Raw genomic sequence first — 22,304 nt, 5'->3', positions numbered from 1 at the left:
GCTGTCCGGCGTGCTTCACATCACAAGTGTGCGTGTGTGCTGCGGACGCCATTTTGGATCTCTAAGGGCACTCATAGCACCCAAAATACGGCCGCTACTGAGTCCAATTTCTCGCCCATGATACATTAATCTAGAGCCGTCTTTTGTCTCCACTAGTCCTATCACCATCTCGTCTTGTTTTAAATATCTCTTAATGTCTCTTCACTTCTCTTTTGTTCTCTCCCAGCCTGGCCTTTTAATCTATTTCATTTCCTGTGCTTTTTCAGTCTTGACAAAGGGTTTTGACCCGAAACATTGACTCTATTTTCTCTCCACGGATGTTGCCTGGCCTGCTGAGTTTTTCCAGCATTTTCTGTTCTAAAGTTATGATGAGTCTGGCTGATGAGTGCTGTCCCATTGTTTTGGGTACGCTGTAGATTGTCTAGGTTTATGGTGGAATTGATTACACATGGGTAATTCTTATAAATCTTTCTTTTCCCCAAAATTCTAGGTTTTCCCCGCACCATATCATGTTGCCTTATTAACACTTCCCTTGTACCAATGACATTCGTGTTGCGGGTCCCTGGTGATGGCATTGCAGAAGTCAGTCAAGCAAGCTTCAGGCAGGCCTCGGACCACAGAAGAATAGTTTCATGGGTAAACATCGTATATGGAGCAAAACCCAAAGAATTCTCTATAAACCCCAGCTGTGGCACCATCAAGTCCCATGATGAAATGAAGATACAGGTAATAAAATATCTCTTAACTTTTGTAAGCCTGTTATTTATACCAGCATTAGGGATGAGCAGAAACCTTTGAGTGGGACCTTTGCCAGCTGGGAACCATATCTGCATGTGACCTGTGAGCTTGGGATTGAAATAGTACGTGATTGGAGTTGCCCTGGCTCCTCTGGAAGATTGTTCACCCCTTCCTGGTTGCAGGGCTCCATTTTATAATGCCTTTGAGCTGTGGCAGCTGTGAAGTTTCACTTGAAGTTGGCCATTGAATTTTATGTGAAAGATTTAAAGGGAACATCTTGTTTGACGTGTCACTGAAGCCCCATCTGTTATACGTATATTTTTTTCATGCAGTCCCACACTGTGAACCTGTAAATGAAAGCGCTGATGCAGACTCCACACCTGTATATTTCCTCCTTCTATCATAATGATTAAAGCTAATAACTTGAAATGTAATCCATTCATTTCTGTGAAAGTCTACTCTTCATAGGAGATAATGATGAGAATAATTTATATTTTATGTGTATAATTTAGCAGTTTGTACATCCAGCACGCACTTAAGAAGTAGATTAATTGCTCCCAGTTCCACCTTTGCAAATGTAAATCATTTCTTGTTTACCTCATTATTTGCCAGTTCCTAGAATCTGCAAGTAATTTATACAATTTAAAATTGATTCCATTTTTGGATGACATTGTATGTTTCAGGTTAACTTTTATGCCTAGTGTGCTCTGTAAGGACCCCTCTTAGCTAAGCAACAATTTTCTCTAGTGTCAGTACTGTACTTGGTGGGTGCACTGCCTGTAGGATTTTCAAACAGACATATGTGCCTCTTTATGTTGGTGACACACTTAAGAAGCAACATTTCATATGGATTTTCTGTGCCAGTACCAAATCTATTTACAATAACGCTTAACAATTTTAGCTATGTTTCCTTTGAAAACTATTAGTCTGGACATTCGTCTCTGAAGCACTTGTGAAATGCATCAGTCCCAGGTGCTACTGAGAGGAATAGAAGGCGGGGATTTGTCATGTTGGCCCCAATATTAACTCTGAGACATGTTGTGAGTGAGTGGGGGGCGGTCTGATGTCGTGTGGGGTATGAGAAAATGTAATATTGTGAAGTTTCTATTGTTTAGTTCAATCATATAAATTTTATACTGTTGCACCACTTTCCTGTCTTGCCCATTCTTGGTTGCTGGGTGGCAAGTCGCTTTTTAACTTGTTTGTTGATGAATGGGAAGACATGAATTGACGAGGACCAATGGGGGGATGTGCAAGGGATGGTTATTTGTTTGCAGGACTGCTTTATGTCAGTTGCATTGGTCGGGGGGGGGGATTAGGGTGGGCGGGCGGGCGGGAAGAGTGGCCACCAGGTCCAGTAGGCAGCAGGTCTTCTTCTAGCAGGCTGCAGATGTCTGCCACCACCTGACGTGACAACCTGAGTCTCCTGAAACACTGCTGTTCGGACATGTCAAGGAAACTCAGCCTCTGTCTGTACAACCTGTGTCACGAGTAGTGCCTCCTTCGAGCTGCACCCCTCTGCTGCTGCCCTCTCTGCTGCCCAACTACAGATCTTTCAAGAGCAGCCTGTGAGTACTGAGTATTTATTGCAGTATTTCCATGAGTTTGGTTCACCCCCTCAATTGCCGTTGTGTCTCGCCTTGCTTTCACTGGCGAGTTTCAGGAAGCCCAGGAAACCCTTGGATGCGCCGTTAAATTTGAAAACGAGTTGAAATATTGCTCCAGTTGAACGATTCGCATATGTTAATAGGCAACCCGCCTCTCCTGAGGGGTTTGCAAACAGCCTAACGCACTCGACTTAAACACGGAAGCCAGTGTGTTGGAGCTGGCTTCCGGACGTGCTCGGATTTTTGCTGGTTTTAACCCATGCACCCAAACCCACACGCTCCTCCAGGTTAGAATTGCCACCGTTAAATAAAGCTGTCAGTAGGACTTTAAACTATTAAGACAGGGGGAGGGATCTGGTGAAAGTTACATAAGTCTGAAGATCAAAGAAATAGGAGACGAGAGTAAAGGTCAGACCAAGGTAAGGAACAAGGGCAACATAAGTGGTCAGGGAACAAACAGCTATAGGACAGAGGTATAAAAGGACTTTTAAAAATAAAGTAATAGAAACAACTATTACAGACAAATTAAACTGCCTGTACAGCAATGGACACAGCATATAAAATAAAACTGGGGAACTGGATGCAATAATCCCGAGTGAGGAACCAGATTTAGTAGACATAACTGAAACATGGCTACATAAAGAACAGGATTGGCAACTAAATATTGCAGGTTATTGTAATGTATATACCTTTAAGGGGGGAACTACTTTTTACAGCTCATGTATACTGTAGTACCGGCAGTGACCACACCTGTATATAGCACTGAGTAGTAATCTGTACAGTTCAGTTCCAGAGTGAGCCACGTTGAGTAAACACCTGTTGTACCGTTCTCCTGCAGTCTGTGTCTTACTACTGACGGACACAACATTGGCAACGAGGCAAATTCGATCCTACCTGCAACTCTGTATCACCTCCCAGGGATTCGTTCCTGGAGACCAGTAGATTGGAGGTCAAGGCCAGAGACACGGGCGTCGACCACGGGCAACCGCCCAGTCATCCAGCAGAGACTCGAGAATTGCGGGGGAGGCTGTTGAGAGCCAGGCTTGGCTTTCCAGTCGCGGTGGTCCAGCGAAACGGGCTGGCAATAGGTAGTGCGCGGACCTTTCCCGGACAGCGGCGGGCTAGAGCCCAACCGAGCGGCACAGCAAAGGGCCAAGCAGCGTCGACGGGAGAGAGAGAGAGAGGGCAGAGTGCACAGGGCGCAACCGGTGTTCAGGGGCCGAGCAGCGTCGAAGAGAGGGAGAGAGACGCGCAGAAACCCACGAGGCGCCGCCATTGCCACGAGGACCGCCGAGAGCGGCGTTGGCAGCAGCGCAGGAGAAGCGCGCGAAACCTACAGGGCGCCGCCATTGCCACGAGGACCGCCGAGAGCGGCATTGGCAGCAGCGGGGAAGGAAGGAAAGCGCGGGAGACGCCATTTTAAACCACACCCAAAATGCCGAAGAGTGGCAGTATCACCGCATTTGACAATGAAGTCGAAGATTGGACTACATATGTCGAACGAATAGAGGTATACTGCAAGGCAAATGAGGTGTCAGATGACAAGAAAGCACCGGTATTGTTAAATTTAATGGGTGCAAAGACGTATGGCTTATTACAAAATCTAGTAACCCCAGCGAAGCCAGTGGAAAAGAGTTTTGGAGACATAGTGACGATACTACAGGAACATTTAAACCCCACACCGCTGCTGATAGCAGAAAGATTCAAGTTTCACAAACGGAACCAGCATAAGGATGAAAGCAATGCTGAATATTTAACAGAACCGCGCAAACTATCGAAACACTGCCAGTTTGGAACGGGACTGGCAGATACCTTAAGGGACAAGTTTGTGTGTGGGCTTCAAAGTGAAGGTACCCAGAAACGGCTTTTATCTGAAAAGGACCTTACGCTGGACAAGGCTTTCAGCATTGCGGTATCATATGAAGCAGCAGCACGGGGCGCTGCAGAGATACAACAGAGACCGCAAGAATATAGCACAAACGAAATGTCATACAGAACAGAGAAGTGCTATCGCTGCGGCAGAACAACACACGACCACAATGATTGCTGGTTCAAAGACAAAGTGTGCAGGCAGTGTGGAAAAGTAGGACACATAGCACGAGTCTGCAGGTCGGGAAAGAAAACCAGCAATAAGAAATCTCCAAAAGAAAAGCACAAGAAGGTACATAAGGTGACGGAGAATAGTTCAGACGAACAAAAGAGTGATACCGACTCCGAAAACAGGGAGCTGAGTTGTCTGAAACTACATAATGTGATCAAAACGGAGGATCACCGAACCATTTGGGTCACTCTCAAGATAGCAGGAGTCCAGGTAAAAATGGAATTGGACACAGGATCAGCCCTAACAGTCATAAACCGACGGGACTACGAGCGGCTATTCTCACACATACCCTTGAGAGACACAAAAATTATTTTGAAGACGTACACGGGGCAAAAAGTCTACCCCAAAGGAAAAATAAGGGTGACCGTTATATATAACGGTAAGGAAACACCAAAACTAGACCTGTATGTATTGCAAGATGGAGGACCACCATTACTGGGACGTGAATGGATCCGGAAAATACAGCTGGATTGGCAATCCATACAAGCACTGACTGTGGCTGCCAAAAAGGATGACGACGTCACACCTGGGCGACTGTCAAAGATCCTAACCGACGCGCAAGAAGTGTGCCAGCAAGGACTCGGAACACTAAAAGGCATGACAGCAACAATTAAAATCGAAGAAAATGCAAGCCCAAAATTTTTTAAGGCCAGACCAGTACCTTATGCAATCCGTCCAGCCGTCGAAGCAGAGCTGGAGACTTTGGAACGTTCAGGAGTACTGTCCAAGGTAGACTGGAGCGAGTGGGCTACACCCATCATCCCTGTGATGAAAAAGTCATTGTGCAGCATGCCTGGGGAACCAAGGACGGTTCGCATCTGTGGGGACTTTAAGGTAACAGTGAACCCAGTCCTTCACAACGTGCAATATCCACTTCCGCGGATTGAAGATATTTTCGCCTCGTTATCTGGAGGGAAACGCTTCACTAAGATTGATCTGGCCCAGGCGTATCTGCAAATGGAGGTAAAAGAAGCATCAAAAAAATACCTCACAATCAACACCCATAAAGGTCTCTACCAATACAACCGGCTGGTATTCGGGGTAGCATCAGCTCCGGCTATTTGGCAAAGGGCAATGGAACAAGTCCTGCAAGGGATCCCAGGGACCCAGTGTTATTTGGACGACATCCTGGTCACGGGCGAAAATGACAGTGATCACCTCGCCAACCTGGAGCAGGTGCTCACTAGATTGAAGGAATATGGGCTCCGAGCTAACCGCCCGAAATGCGAGTTTTAAAAAAAAACAGATCTCGTATTGTGGCCACGTTATCGATAAAGAGGGGTTACATAAGTCCCCAGAAAAGATTGAGGCAGTAGCCAAGGCTCCAGCACCGGAAAACGTGTCACAACTGAGGTCGTTCCTCAGGCTGGTAAACTACTACCATAAGTTCTTGCCAAATTTGTCTACAATACTACACCCACTGAACACCCTACTGCAAACTGGAGTGCCATGGAAGTGGAGTGACGAATGTAAACGAGCTTTCCAGAAGAGCAAAACACTAATCACATCGAAAGAGATATTGGCCCATTTCAACCCAGCACTACCAATTTGTTTGGCGTGTGATGCGTCACCCTACGGCATTGGAGCGGTGCTGTCGCACAAATTCTCGGACGGCACAGAGAGGCCAATAGCCTTTGCGTCACGATCACTAACCTCAGCCAAGCGTAACTAAGCCCAGATTGACAGGGAGGCCCTCAGCCTAGTGTGGGGAGTGAAAAAGTTCAATCACTATCTGCACGGGCAGAAATTTACCTTTGCTGACTGACCACCAGCCTCTTGTCTCCATTTTTAATCTGAAGAAGGGCGTTCCGGTAATGACTGCGCAACGACTACAAAGATGGTCACTCTTTCTAGGGGCGCACCACTATGAGATTGAATATAAGGGCACGAAACAGCATGGAAATGCTGATGGGCTATCACGCCTGCCACTGCCTACTGTGGAGGAAGCACCAGCAGTGGATCCTGTCGAAATATTTCATTCGACTATAGTTGAATACCTACCGGTAACTAACGCTCGTATAGAAAAGGAGACCCGAAATGACCCGACACTGCCTCGGGGATATGATTTGACGGTGAAGGGATGGCCAGCACATGGAGACTCACTGTTGCCAGCATTCTCGACAAGAAGAGAACAGCTGTCAGTGTGCCGGGGGACCTTGATGTGTGGATCCCGAGTGGTAATTCCACCCAAGTTAAGGGATAGAGTGCTCAATGAGCTTCATGAGGGTCATCTGGGAGGGGTAAAAATTAAAAGCCTTGCCAGGGCTTATGTGTGGTGGCCGGGAATCGATAAACAATTCGAGGACCTGACCAAGAGCTGCTCAGGATGCCAGAAAGTCCAAAATGCACCACCACATGCCCCTCTACACCCATGGGAGTGGCCCTCATCTCCATGGCAACGGGTGCATATTGATTTTGCTGGTCCATTCATGGACTCAATGTTTTTAATAGCCGTGGATGCGCACTTGAAATGGCCTGAGGTCATCAAAATGTCCTCCACCACCACGGAGAAAACTATTGCAGTCCTACGGACCATTTTTGCCAGGAACGGCTTGCCAGAACAGATTTGCTCCGATAACGGACCACAGTTTGTGTCCGAAGAGTTCCGGAGGTTTATGAAGAAGACTGGGGTAAGGCATTACACATCCGCCCCATATCATCCAGCCACAAATGGATTGGCTGAGAGGTTCGTACAAACCTTTAAGAAGTTAGGGGGATTAAAATGTGTGGGGTTACGGAGATAGGGTGGGATATGTGTTGGTGTAGGGGTTACGGGGATCGGGTGGGATATGTGTCGGTGCAGGCTCGATGGGCCGAAAAGGCCTCTATCTGCACTGTGGGGTTTCTGTGATTCTGTGAAGGCAATAAAGGCTATGTACAATGACAACATTCCGCTGCAGCATAAGGTGGACAATTTCCTGTTCGCCTACCGGAATGGGACATATGCAGTCACCAACCGGGCCCCGGCCATGATGTTCTTTAACCGAAGGTTAAGATCTCGCCTGGATTTGCTCAGACCAAACGTACGAAGAGATGTTGAGAGTAAGCTATTCCAGCACATCCATGAGAAGCCAACAAGGAGCTTCAATGTAGGGCAACCAGTCTTGGCCCGCGACGACCGAACAGAAAAATGGCAGCCAGGAACGATATGCACACGGCAGGGCCCACTAATGTACACAGTGGACGTTGGGGAGAACATCGTGAGACGCCATGCTGACCAGATCCTAGAGTCACAGGAACAAGTCAACCCCATGCCTCGCCCATACGTACCTGGTGAGGAACCCGACGTACAGGTCGCATCTACCCCAGAAACAGTAGCATCAGAAGCTGATGACCCAACCGACAACAGTGTGCAAGAATCGCCTCCACACCAAGAACGAGACACTCGGGAAAGGCGCTATCCAGAAAGGATCAGTAAGCCTCCCCAAAGACTGAATATATAAATGGACTATTTTCAGCTAACATTGTATGTTAAAAGTGTTAATTGTAATTAGTTTGATATTTAATTGTTAAATGAGTGTTATGGTACTGTTAATCTAAAAGGGGAGGAATTGTAATGTATATACCTTTAAGGGGGGAACTACTTTTTACAGCTCATGTATACTGTAGCACCGGCAGTAACCACACCTGTATATAGCACTGAGTAGTAATCTGTACAGTTCAGTTCCAGAGTGAGCCACATTGAGTAAACACCTGTTGTACCGTTCTCCTGCAGTCTGTGTCTTACTACTGATGGACACAACAGTTATAACATAATCAGAAAGTATAAGGAAGAAGGTGGTGGGGTAGCTGTACTAAGAGATAACAATGACTGTAGAAAAAAGGGACATAACTAACAGAAGGTTAGAAACAGAATCCATATGGATTGAAATAAAAGATATGGGCCTAGAAATTGGGTTGGTAGCGCCGGCGCTGAGCGCCTAAAGAGACCTAGAATTGGGGCGAAGCCCTAAGTTGGGGCGGACGCTATGAAGATAGCGCCAACTCAGAAATTGACTATACATTTAGCGCCTGCGCTAAGTGTTTGCACGCGCCCGCGAGCGCAAGCAGCTCATGACGTCATTTCAGTGTGCAACGCCTTTTAGGAGCGCCTGAGCGCATATTGGGTGGCGCCCGGAGCCTTAGCGCCCAGCGCTATTAGTGACAGTTCGAGGGAGGGCTAACAGGCCCTTCTCGGAGTAGGGCGGCGCTATTTAAAGGGGACAGCTCTAGTGCAGAATCTTCTGCCACTTGGCCTGCTCATTGCGATCGCTGCTAGAGAGAGTTGGCGAGCTAATGTGGAGCGGAGTTCTGGGATTTGAGCTTCACAGTACTTGGGACCCTCAACCCTGTCCGAACCACTTGCAGCACTACACCTAAAAGCCTTTTGACCAACTGGCATCGGAATGGGAGCTTGTTCGGAGGGCGACGGCCTCATCGCCCAACACTGTGAAGGGGCAGAGAGACGGCGGGAGAGAGAGCAGGGATTGGCCAGAAGGAGGAGGGGCAATCGAGGTCGGCCAATCCGACAGGATGCTGCGAGGGTCTTTAGGCAGCAGGTGACAAGCCTTGACATTTCGGAGGAGCAGTGTTAGCGAAGGCTCCGAATCTGGAGGGACATTGTTACTGATCTGTGCCACCTGCTTGGTCAGGATCTGCAGCCGCGTGAACGCTGCAGAACCTCTCTGTCCGTGATGGCTACACTGACTGATGGCCTCCATTTTTATGGCAACGGATCCTTTCAGTCAGCCATTGGGGACAATGCGACTGACGCTCAGGCTGCAGTCCGCTGTTGCATCCGGCAAGTGACAGAGGCCCGTATAGGCGAACGCGTCCATTCATTACCTTCCCTCGGACCCTGCACAAGCAGGCGGAGGAGGAGGAGTATGAGGAGGAGGAGGAGGAGGAGGAGGAAGAGCAGGAGGAGGAGGAGGAAGATGGAAGGGCTGCTGAAAGTGGAAGGTCCATACGTCAGAGGCTCCTCTGGACTCGTCTCGACACCCCTGTGGCGGAATGATGAGAGTCTTACCTCATGCGCACTTTGGATGTTTGAGGGCCTCTGCATGCCAGCATCACTGAAAGTAGTCACATGCACCAAGCAACATTGAAACTTCAGTTTATTGACACAAAAGTCTTTCATCACAGCTAAACAACGTAAAGTGAGCAGAAACCATAACTTACAAAATAAATGTGACCTGTTCGGCCAAGCCGCAAAACTCAACAAAAATCTGCAACTATAACAGCAGCTGAGGGTGTCCTTCAATTTGGACAAACAAACGTCTCAGCACCTCCCTCTACAACAGGCCCCTTGAGGGAGAACGACTTCTCTTTTGTGCCCGGCCCCTTCCCTCCCTGCTGCTCCTACGTAATTGCACCCCAGTGGCGGGCTCAAGGCTAGGGGACGCTTGCTGACTGTCTGGACATGCAGAAGCCCCTGAGGTATGGCCTGGCCGACCTCTGGGCTTGGAGGGTGCGGACGCAAGATGCTTGCTTTGAGCATGGCTGGAAGCAGTGTGGGCTGCAGGTGGTGGCAGCTGCAATGCAGGCATCCCAGCGCTGGCATGTGCAATGGTCTTCTGGCGAGAGAGGACACCTGCAGCATGGTCGGACGACACAGTGGCTATCTGAGGGGAGAGGCTCGGCTCATCCGCCACAATCGCAGGCTCCACGGATTCCTGGCATTGTACGGGAGTGGAAGGGCCCGGGGTGATCCTGTCTGATGCAGAGAGGGTGGCTGCAGTCAGACATCGCGTTGCGTCAATCTGGCTGTGGAGGAGCCCAGCAAGTGACTGCGTGGCAACAGTGAGGATCTGTGTGCCAGGTGCCAGTGCTTCAGAGAACGCCTGGACAGTTCTTCCCATGGCTTCAGACAAGGCAGGAGCCGACCGCTCCACTGCCTCGGACAAGCCCTGCACAGACCTTTCCAGGGATTGTCCGAAGCCCTGAACAGTCCTTTCCATTGCCGACTCAAAGCCGTGGACAGTCCTCTCCATTGTTGGGCCGAAGCCCTGGATAGTCCTGTCCATTGTGGCCCCGAAGCCCTGGATAGACCTGTCCATTGTTTCCCCGAACACCTGGAGAGACCTCTCCATTGTTGCGCCAAAGCCCTGCAGAGTCCTCTCCATTGTTGCCCCGAAGTCCAGCATACTCCTAGCCAATGAATCTATTGACTCAGGCATCTTCTCCACTGCAGCCATCAGCTCCGTGTGTCTGACCCGGGCCTGTTTGCTCATCTCTGCCAGGCGACGGACCTCATCTGCACTCTGTGCAGCAGTCATGACGACCTGCCTTGCCCTGCGGGGAGACAGTGGCCGAACTTGCCTATCCCCCCTGCGTTGCTCCATGCCGCTTGGTCCGGCAACTGGTTCATCCTCAGAGCCACCCCCCCTCCCCTCCAGGGGACTACTATCCCCAGTCTGCAGATGTCTCAGCTCCCCGGATTCTGCAGCGGCTGGTCCGGATTCCTCCTGGTCCTCGCCTCCGGTGGCACTGGCACTGGCAGCTTCAGCGCGTTGAGCCCGAGTTGGTGCTGCTTCATCTGAAAGTGGGAGGTGGAAGAGTGGCTTTAGCAGAAGGACAGGTTTGCTGAAAGGCATGCCAGATTGCGGCAAGGCTCTGACATGGCTGCACACTGAGGATGCATGCTGGCGGGGGGACCAAGTGGAAGGCAACAGGTGGAAAAGGTGAGAGTCTTACCCTCGCTGTCGGTAATGGTGTCGGCAGATGCAGTGGTGACTGGACCAGACAGACGTCCTCCAAGTATCTGGTGCACTCTCTCCTCCAGATCTGTTAGAGTGACCACTTGTGCAGGTCCGCCACCGGTTCGACGCTGCTCCTTCCGAATCTGTGCCATCTTGGACTGCAGGGGAAAGAAGGGGAGGTTCTGTTACATGAGGCCTTGAGACCTCCTCGCATCCCCCCATTGTGCAAGAGCCCTTACATGAGGCCTTGAGACCTCCTCGCATCCCCCCATTGTGCAAGAGCCCTTACATGAGGCCTTGAGACCTCCTCGCATGTCCCCATTGTGCAAGAGCCCTTACATGAGGCCTTGAGACCTTCTCGCATGCCCCCCATGGTGCAAGAGCCCTTACATCAGGCCTTGAGACATCAGTCCATGTGTGTGCCCAGAAAGGGCCATGGGTGCATACTGACAGATGGCCATTGGCGCATCATTGCAGCAGGGTGCCCGATGTCAGCTGCAGATGGAGGGAAGCACAAGTTTGGTAAACCATCACTCACCCTAACGATCCGTGTGAGGTCGTTGAATTTCTTCCTGCACTGAACAGGGGTCCTGGTCGCCATGCTGCTGGAGTTCACCCTCACAGCAACCTCCCTCCAAGATCGTCGGTAAGCCTTCTGATTTGGCCTCTTGCCATTATCCGGGTACAGGACCTCCCGACGGTGTTCAACTGCAACCACCAAGTGGTCCAGAGCCTCAGTGCTGAAGCGCTCTGCTCTCTGCCTAACCTTCTCCATAATGATCACCTTGTACCGCCAGACAAGGGCGAGCGCCGAATCTGAGGCCTGCAGAGCATTGGGTGTTGAAGCTCAGTCTGACTGACCCACCCCTTTAAGAGCCGGCCGGCGCCTGTAGGTCTCGTGCTTTCCCGTAATTAAGTTCACCTGCGCTGCGCCCGTCCGCGTCGATATTGAGTAGCGCCTGACCTTTTGCGCCTTAAGAGCACCGTGCAACGGCTGATTTAGCGCCTCAATCCCCTTTGGGGGCGAAGCAACCCAATATCGCGCCAGGCGCAGATAAGCCTCCTCTGGCTATAAACTTTGCGCATCGCCAGTTCTAACGCCTCAACCGGGGCTATACCCAATTTCTAGGCCATGAAGTCAAAAAAACTATTCAGAAAGCCAAGAGAAACTACAAAACTAAATAATCAAGGAATATAAAAAGAAATAGTAAGGTATTCTACAGATACGTAAATAACAAAAGGAAAATCAAGTTAGGCATAGGGCCACTAAAGGATCCACACGATAAACTCACCGTTAATGAGGTGAAATGGCAGAAATATTAAATAATTTCTTTTTCTTGGTATTTACCAGGGAGACTAACATGGTGAACATGACATTAGAAGAAGAGAACAAAAAAGATGTAAAGACATTTAAGATCGAAAGCGGGGAGTTAATGAATAAACTAATCAAACTTCAAGAGGAGAAAACCCCGATGGATTGCACCCGCGCATATTAAAAGAAGTTAGGGAAGAGATAGCAGAGGCACTATTACATATATATAAAAATTCTTTGGAAAAGGGAGGACTGGTGGACAGCTAATGGGTTTCTTATATTTAAAAAGGGAGATAGAACAAGTCCAGGGAACTACAGACCAATTAGCTTCATGTCAGTGGTAGGAAAGACAATGGAATCTGTTGTGTATGTACCTTTAAGGGAATAACTGGTCTTAGACTGCAGTACCGGCAGTGACCACCCCTGTATAAAAGGCCCTAGCAGGCTTCTGTATTTCAGTCTGACGTTGCCTCCTGTTCGGTAAAGTACCTGTTAAACTGTTCTCCCGAAGTCCGTGTATTATTGAGGCGCGGACTTTACAGTGGCGACGAGTAAGTTCGAACTCACCTGCAGTGTGGCATCATCTCACGGGGATCTCGCCCTGAGAGCAGGGTTCTGGAAGGTCGTAGTCTGAGCAATGGGCGTTGCCCGAGGGCAACCGCCCAAAGAATTCATCGGTATTCGGAGAATTGCAGGAGAGACTGTGGAGAGCTGTGCTTGGCTCCCCAGTTAAGGTGTACCAGCAAATCGTGCTGGTAGCAGGTAGCGCGCTGACCCTTCCGGACTGCGGCGGGCTCAAGCTCGATCGAGCGGCTCTACAAAACGGGCTGCGCAGCGTCGCCGGGAAAAGAAAACAAGAGAGAGAGAGGGTGGAGCGCACAGGGCGCGGTCGGTGCTCAAGAACAGGGCAGCGGAGAGAAACTAAATGGGGGGAAGGAAAGCGAGACGCGCCGAAGCTGCGGGTCGCCGCCATTACCCCGTAGAACGCTAGGAGCAGCGTGGCAGCAAGGGGAAGAAGCAAAAGCGCGGGAGGCGCCATTTTATCCCGTTGGGGAAGAAGTAAAAGCGCGGGAGGCGCCATTTTATTCCATTGGGGAAGAAGCAAAGGCGCGGGAGGCGCCATTTTAAATCACCCAAGATGCCGAAAAGTGGCAGTATCACTGCTTTCGACAACGAGGTAGAAGACTGGACCACGTATGTGGAAAGAATTGAAGTGTACTGCAAGGCAAATGAGGTGGCCGATGGAAAGAGGGCGTCGGCATTATTAAATCTGATGGGTGCGAGTACGTATGGCCTATTGCGGAATTTAATTACCCCAGCTAAACCAATGGAGAAAAGTTTTGAGGAGATTGTTCATATCTTACAGGAACACCTAAGCCCTACACCACTGCTGATAGCAGAAAGATTCAAGTTCCATAAAAGAAACCAGCACAAAGATGAGAGCAATGCTGACTATCTGACGGAACTACGCAAGTTATCGAAGCGCTGCCAGTTCGGAGCAGGACTGGCAGACACCTTACGGGATAAGTTTGTCTGCGGGCTCCAGAGTGAAGGAACCCAGAAACGACTACTTTCAAAAAAGGACCTGACGCTAGAACAGGCTTTCAGCGTGGCAGTATCCTACGAAGCAGCAGCACGGGGAGCTGCGGAAATACAACAGAAACCACAAGAATACAGCGCTAACAAAATGGCGTATGGAGCAGAAAAGTGCTATCGCTGCGGCAGAACAACCCATGAGCAGAAGGACTGCTGGTTTAAAGACAAAATATGCAGGCAATGCGGAAAAATGGGACATATAGCAAGAGTCTGCAGGTCGGGAAAGAAAACCAACATGACAAGAACTACTAAGGAACAGTACAGGAAAGTAAAGAAACTGACTGACAGTAGTTCAGAAGATCAGGAGAGTGATAAGGACTCTGGTAGCAGGAGACTAAGTTGTTTAAAGTTACACAACGTGATCGCAAAGGAAGATCACCGAACCATTTGGGTCACCCTCATGATAGCAGGGTCCCCAGTAAAGATGGAATTGGACACAGGGTCAGCCCTAACTGTCATGAATCGACGAGACTATGAGCGGCTATTCTTACACATACCCTTAAAGGACACGTCCATTGTATTGAAGACATACACGGGGCAAAAGGTCTACCCCAGAGGAAAAATAAGGGTGCCAGTTGAATATAACGGAAAGGAAACACAGAAATTATACATGTATATACTACGAGATGGAGGACCACCATTATTGGGACGTGAATGGATCCGAAAAATACAATTGGATTGGCATTCCATTCTGGCACTAACCGTGACTGACAAAAAGGATGATGACGTCGCACCTGGACATCTGTCACAAATTCTATCTGACGCAGAAGAGGTGTCCCAACAAGGACTTGGGACTCTAAAAGGAGTAAAAGCAACCATAAAGATTGAGGATAACGCAACCCCAAAATTTTTCAAGGCCAGACCGGTGTCATACGCAATCCGCCCAGCCGTTGAAGCTGAACTGGAGAGTCTGGAGCATTCGGGGGTGCTGTCTACGGTGGACTGGAGCGAGTGGGCCACACCCATCGTTCCTGTAATGAAGAAAGCATTGAGCAGCATGCCTGGGGAGCCAAGGAAGGTTCGCATCTGTGGGGACTTCAAGGTGACTGTGAAACCAGTCCTGCACACAGTACAGTATCCACTTCCGCGGATAGAAGATATTTTCACCTCACTATCTGGAGGGAAACGTTTTACAAAGATTGACCTGGCTCAAGCGTATCTACAAATGGAGGTGGAAGAAGCATCTAGGAAAAACCTCACGATAAACACTCACAAAGGCCTTTGCCAGTACAATCGACTGGTATTCGGGGTAGCATCGGCCCCGGCTATTTGGCAGAGGGCAATGGAACAAGTCCTGCAAGGGATCCCAGGGACCCAGTGTTATTTGGACGACATCCTGGTTACGGGCGAAAATGACAATAAACACCTTGCCAACCTGGAACAGGTGCTCATGAGATTGCAGGAATATGGGCTACGAGCCAACCGCCTCAAATGCGAGTTCTTCAGGAGACAAATCTCGTATTGTGGCCACATGATTGATGAGGAAGGGTTGCATAAGTCGCCGGACAAGATTGAGGCTGTAGTCAAGGCTCCAGCACCGGAAAATGTGTTGCAATTGAGGTCGTTCCTTGGGTTGGTGAACTACTACCATAAGTTCTTGCCGAACATATCTACAATTCTGCACCCACTGAACGCCCTGCTTCAAACTGGTGTAACATGGAAATGGAGTGATGAGTGTAAGCGTGCCTTTCAGGAATGTAAATGCCTAATCACTTCAAAAGAAGTATTGGCCCACTACAACCCAACACTACCGATTCAGTTGGCATGTGATGCGTCACCTTACGGCATTGGAGCGGTGCTGTCACACAAATTCCGTGACGGTTCAGAGAGGCCAATAGCCTTTGCATCGCGCTCGCTATCCTCAGCCGAGCGTAACTACGCCCAGATTGACAGGGAGGCCCTCAGCCTGGTGTGGGGGGTGAAGAAGTTCAATCACTATCTGCACGGGCAGAAATTCACCCTACTGACTGATCATCAACCCCTGGTCTCAATTTTTAACCCAAAGAAGGGCGTTCCGGTGATGACGGCGCAACGGCTGCAAAGATGGTCACTTTTTCTAGGGGCACATCAGTACGACATAGAGTACAAGGGTACGAAACAGCATGGAAACGCTGATGGGCTGTCGCGCCTACCGTTGCCTATGGCGGAAGAAGCACCTGCAGTGGACCCTGTGGAGATATTCCATGCTACCATAGTCGAATGTTTGCCTGTTACAAACGCAAGTATTGAGAAGGAAACCCAAAATGACCCGACACTCTCTCGTGTCTATGATTTGACGGTGAAGGGATGGCCAGCATATGGCGACTCACTGTTGCCAGCATTCTCGCCAAGGAGAGAACAGCTGTCAGTGTGCCGGGGAACCTTGATGTGTGGATCCCGAGTGGTAATTCCACCCAAGTTGAGAGATAGAGTGCTCAGTGAGTTTCACGAGGGTCATCTGGGAGGGGTAAAAATGAAGAGCCTAGCCAGGGCGTTTGTGTGGTGGCTGGGAATCGATAAAGAAATCGAGGATATGACCAAGAGATGCACAGGATGCCAGAAGGTCCAAAATGCTCCACCACAGGCCCTGCTACATCCATGGGAGTGGCCCTCATCTCCATGGCAACGGGTACACATTGATTTTGCTGGTCCATTTATGGACTCAATGTTTCTAATCGCTGTGGACGCCCATTCGAAATGGCCAGAGGTCATTAAAATGTCCTTCACCACCATGGAGAAAACTATTGCAGTCCTAAGGACCATCTTCACCAGGAATGGGTTGCCAGAACAGATTTGCTCCGACAATGGCCCACAGTTTGTGTCTGAGGATTTCCGGTGGTTCCTGAAGAATAATGGGGTGAAACATTACACATCTGCCCCATATCATCCAGCCACAAGTGGATTGGCTGAGAGGTTTGTTCAGACCTTTAAAAAGGCCATAAAGTCAATGTATAATGACGACATACCACGACAACACAAGGTGGATAATTTCTTGTTTGCTTACCGGAATGCGACACATGCAGTAACCAACCAAACTCCAGCCGTACTGTTTTTCAACCGAAGACTAAGATGTCACTTGGATTTGCTCAAACCAAACATAAGACGAGATGTTGAGGATAAGCAGTTCCAGCACATAAATGAGAAGCCAACCAGAAGCTTCAAGATAGGGCAACCAGCCTTGGCCCGCGACTACCGAACAGAAAAATGGCAGCCTGGAACGATATGCACACAGCAGGGACCACTAATGTACACGGTGGACGTTGGAGAGAGCATCGTGAGACGCCATGCTGACCAGATTCTAGAGTCACAGGAACAAGCCAAACCTGTACCACAAGCATGTGCACCTGGTAATGAGCCCGAAGTACAGATTGCGCCTACCTCAGAAGCAGGGGTATTGGAAGCTGATGAACCAACCAATGACAATGAGCCAGAATTGACTCCACCGCAAGAACAGGATACTCGAGAAAGGCGCTATCCAGTCAGGACCAGGAAGCCTCCTCAAAGACTGAACTTATAAATGACTATTTCAGTTGATGTATATTGTACCGAGAAAATTGTAATTGTAATTAGTTATTATTTAGTTGTTAAATGAATGTTATGTACTGTTTATCTAAAATGGGAGGAATTGTTGTGTATGTACCTTTAAGGGAATAACTGGTCTTAGACTGCAGTACCGGCAGTGACCACCCCTGTATAAAAGGCCCTAGCAGGCTTCTGTATTTCAGTCTGACGTTGCCTCCTGTTCAGTAAAGTACCTGTTAAACTGTTCTCCCGAAGTCCGTGTATTATTGAGGCGCGGACTTTACAGAATCCTCACTCAAAGATGTAATAGAAAAACATCTAGAAACTGAAAATATAATAAAGTGTAGTCAGCACGGATTCCAAAAAGGAAGGTCATGTTTGATCAACCTTATTGAATTCTTTGAAGAAGTAACAGAAAGGGTAGATAAGGGTAATGTAGTAGACATAACGGCCGTGATCTTACCTGAGGAGGCACGTTGGGAGCGGGACTGCTGGTTTCCGGGTTCTAGTCCTGCCCCCAGCGACGTCTGACGAATAGACGCTATTTTCCCTTGATTGGCCTTGTTAAGCCCGCCCTGCGGGCTTGCCAGCCAATTAAGGCAATGCCGGTGTTAGATGACGTCAGTGCATGACGCATCATCTGCCGGCTTTCTTAAAGGGACAGGCCCCATAATTTTTTGACAGATGAATCGTCAGTGTTTGACAGCATTGAGGTGCTGTCAAACACTGACGATCACTGTCCAAAGGTGAGCCCTTGCTCCCAGGCTCATCAATGACTCTCTCCTTAGGAGAAAAGAGATGGCAGCTGCATGTGAGATTGCAGAAGCCATCTGTCAATTCTCCTGATCAGATGATGCTTCACTGAAACATCAAATCTTGTCACCTACAGATACATATGAACAGAATAAAAATATTTCTCACTACATTCTCTCACCTGTCATACTTACCTGTGCACCATTGCACCCATCACACTACCTCTGCAGCTGTCATTTGCACACTTACACTGCAGCAGACCCACAGCTCACCTCGCTGACCTTAGCGGGGTTTCCCACCGTCTGGAAGGTCACATCAGCAGGCTGAAAATGGGGAAAAGCCTCTTAACTGCCTGTTAACTGCCTGTTAGCTACCTGTTAACAGGCAGTTAATTGGCTCTAATCCCCTTCCCGCCACTAGGAGATGGGTCCCTGCGCGAGTTGGGGACCCGCCTCCCGGGAAGATAGTTCGGAGGGGTTGGGACCCGCTCCCAATTTTTCCCATTTTCCCAGCGGACCCGCCTCCTCAGGGCTGGTAAAATTCAGCCCAACATATTTGGATTTTCTAAATGCCTTTGATAAGGTACTACATAGTAGAGGTTAAAGGCAGCTACTCAGATTGGCAAATGGTGGGAAGTGGTGTTCCACAAGGATCGGTGCTGGGACCACTGTTGTTCACAATTTACATGAGCGATTTGGACTCGGGAATTGGAAGTACAACTTCAAAATTTGCAGCTGACACCAAATTGCGGGGTGTAGTTAATACAGATGAGAACTGTAACAAAATACAGGAAGACATAAATAAACTTGCAGAATGGGCATGTAATTGGCAAATGAATTTCAATACAGACAAGGGTGAGGTGGTACATTTTTGTAGGAAGAATAAGGAGGTCACATATTCCTTGGAAGTAAGTATCTAAATAGGGCTGAGGAACAGATGGCTCTGCGGGTACAGATACACAAATCACTAAAGGTAGTGATGCCGATTAATAAGGCCATAAAAAGCAAACAAAGCACTGGGGTTCATTTCTCGAGGGATAGAATTGAAAAGCAGAGAAGTTATGTTAAACTTATATAGAATCTTGGTTAGATCACACTTGCAATACTGTGAACAATTCTTGTCTCCATATTATAAAAAGGACATAGAGGCGGTGGAGAAAAGATTGACCAGAATGATATCACAACTGAGAGGTTACACAGGCTGGGTCTCCTTTCTTCAGAAAAGAGAAGGCTGCGGGGTGACCTGATAGAGGTCTTTTAGATTATCAAAGGGTTTGATAGAGTAGAGTTGGAGAAGATGTTTCCACTAGCTGGCGAGACCCGAACTAGGAGCCATAAATATAAGATAGTCACTAATAAAACCAATAGGGAATTCAGGATAAACTTCTTTACCCAGAGAGTGGTTACAATGTGGAACTCGCTACCACAAGGAGGCGAATAGCAGAGATGCATTTAAGGGGAAGCTAGATAACCACATGATGAAGAAAGGAATGGAAAGTTATATTGATGGGGTTAGATGAAGAATGGTGGGAGGAGGCTGGTGTGAACCTTTTGGGCCGAATGGCCTTTTTTCTATGTTGTAAATACTTTGTAATACTTTGTAAAGTCTTCACTTCTTTTAAATTGCCCCAGAATTTCTGCTGCTTCCCCAGATAGGTGGACCTGTTCCTGCACCTACAGCAGGTATAGGGCCAGGCCAGCCTTGCCGATGAGGTTGGAGGGCATTTTCCCACCCCTTCCAGCTCAATTTATTCTCAAAGAGACAGAAGAATTCCAATTTTCAAGGCACCCGAAGAAGTTGGAGTTCAGCCTTGTGCTTTGTACCTCCAGAGTCATAGAGTCATAGAGTTATACAGCACGGATAGAGGCCCTTCGGCCCATCGTGTCCGTGCCGGCCATCAAGCCCTGTCTAATCTAATCCCATATTCCAGCACTTGGTCCGTAGCCTTGTATGTTATGGCATTTCAAGTGCTCATCCAAATGCTTCTTAAATGTTGTGAGGGTTCCTGCCTCCACAACCCTTTCAGGCAGTGAGTTCCAGACTCCAACCACCCTCTGGGTGAAAAAGTTCTTTCTCAAATCCCCTCTAAACCTCCCGCCCTTTACCTTGAATCTATGCTCCCGAGTTATTGACCCTTCTACTAAGGGAAAAAGCTCCTCAGTATCCATCCTATCTATGCCCCTCATAATTTTGTACACCTCAATCATGTCCCCCCTCAGCCTCCTCTGCTCCAAGGAAAACAAACCCAATCTGCCCAGTCTTTCTTCATAGCTGAAGCGCTCCAGCCCTGGTAACATCCTGGTGAATCTCCTCTGCACCCTCTCCAATGCGATCACATCCTTCCTGTAGTGTGGCGACCAGAACTGCACACAGTATTCCAGCTGTGGCCTAACCAGTGTTTTATACAGCTCCATCATAACCTCCTTGCTCTTATATTCTATGCCTCGGCTAATGAAGGCAAGTATCCCATATGCCTTTTTTACCACCTTATCCACCTGTTCCGCCGCCTTCAGGGATCTGTGTACTTGCACACCCAGATCCCTCTGCCCCTCCGTCATGCCTAGGGTCTTACCATTCATTGTGTATTCCCTTGCCTTGTTAGTCCCCCCAAAGTGCATCACCTCGCACTTTTCCGGGTTAAATTCCATTTGCCATTGTTCCGCCCATCTGACCAACCCATCTATATCGTCCTGCAGACTGAGGCTACCCTCCTTGCTATTTACCACCCTACCAATTTTTGCATCATCCGCGAACTTACTGATCATACCTTTTACATTCATATCCAAGTCATTAATGTAGACCACAAACAGCAAGGGACCCAGCACCGATCCCTGTGGCACCCCACTGGCCACAGGCTTCTAGTCACAAAAACAACCTTCGACCATCACCCTCTGCCTTCTGCCACTAAGCCAGTTTTGTATCCAATGTGCCAAGGCACCCTGGATTCCATGGGCTCTTACCTTCTTGACCAGCCTCCTGTGCGGGACTTTATCGAAGGCCTTACTGAAATCCATGTAAACAACATCCACTGCGTTACCCTCATCCACACACCTAGTCACCCCCTCAAAAAATTCAATCAAGTTAGTCAGACATGATCTTCCCTTGACAAAGCCATGTTGACTATCCCTGATTAATCCTTGTCTCTCCAAGTGGAGACTAATTTTGTCCCTCAGAATTTTTTCCAATAATTTTCCTACCACTGATGTTAGGCTCACTGGCCTGTAGTTCCCCGGTTTTTCCCTACTTCCCTTCTTGAATAATAGTACTACATTAGCGGTTCTCCAGTCCTCTGGCACATCCCCTGTGGCCAGAGAGGTCCTGAATATATGTGTTAGAGCCCCCGCAATCTCTTCCTTTGCCTCACACAGCAGCCTGGGATACATTTCATCTGGGCCTGGGGATTTATCCATTTTTAGGCCTGCTAAAACTGCCAATACCTCCTCCCTCTCGATGTTAATATGTTCGAGCATATCACAGTCCCCCCGCCCTATTTCTATGTCTACATCGTCCTCCTCCAAAGTGAAAACAGATGCAAAAAATTCATTTAGAACCCCTCCTACATCTTCCGGCTCCACACACAGATTGCCACTTTTGTCCCTAATGGGCCCTATTTTTTCCCTAGTTATCCTCTTACCCTTAATATACTTATAAAACATCTTAGGATTTTCCTTTATTTTGCTCGCCAGTGTTATTTCATGGCCCCTCCTTGATCTCCTAATTTCTTTTTTAAGTATCCCCCTGCGCTTTTTGTACTCCTCTAGGGCTTCCTCCGTCTTTAGCCTTTTGTATCTGCCAAAAGCCCTCCTTTTTTTCCTAATCCATTCTCGTATATCCCCTGACATCCAAGGTTCCCTGTGGTTTTTGGAACCACCCTTGACCTTTACGGGAACATGTTGCCATTGTATGATCTCAATCTCCCTTCTGAAAGCCTCCCATTGCTCCGATGCGGATTTCCCTACAAGTAACTGATCCCAGTCCATTTTGGCCAGATCCTGCCTTATCCTATTAAAATCGGC

General features: G+C 48.5%; 1 protein-coding gene across 1 annotated transcript in view; it reads left to right on the top strand.

The window, feature by feature from the left end:
• hydin (HYDIN axonemal central pair apparatus protein) overlaps positions 1-22,304 on the top strand; it is a 946,920-nt gene that overhangs the window by 347,431 nt on the left and 577,185 nt on the right. Inside the window, exon 10 of the mRNA XM_085992020.1 lies at positions 491-726. Within this exon, the coding sequence (XP_085848146.1) occupies positions 491-726 (236 nt within the window). The remainder of the gene's footprint in view (positions 1-490; positions 727-22,304) is intronic.

The sequence above is a fragment of the Somniosus microcephalus genome, chromosome 6 (genome assembly GCF_052327205.1).
Source record: "Somniosus microcephalus isolate GS21.2 chromosome 6, FLI_Smic_1.0, whole genome shotgun sequence".
NCBI classification, from domain to species: domain Eukaryota; kingdom Metazoa; phylum Chordata; class Chondrichthyes; order Squaliformes; family Somniosidae; genus Somniosus; species Somniosus microcephalus.
Note: the sequence above shows the minus strand (reverse complement) of the source record. Positions and strands in the feature narration are given on the sequence as shown.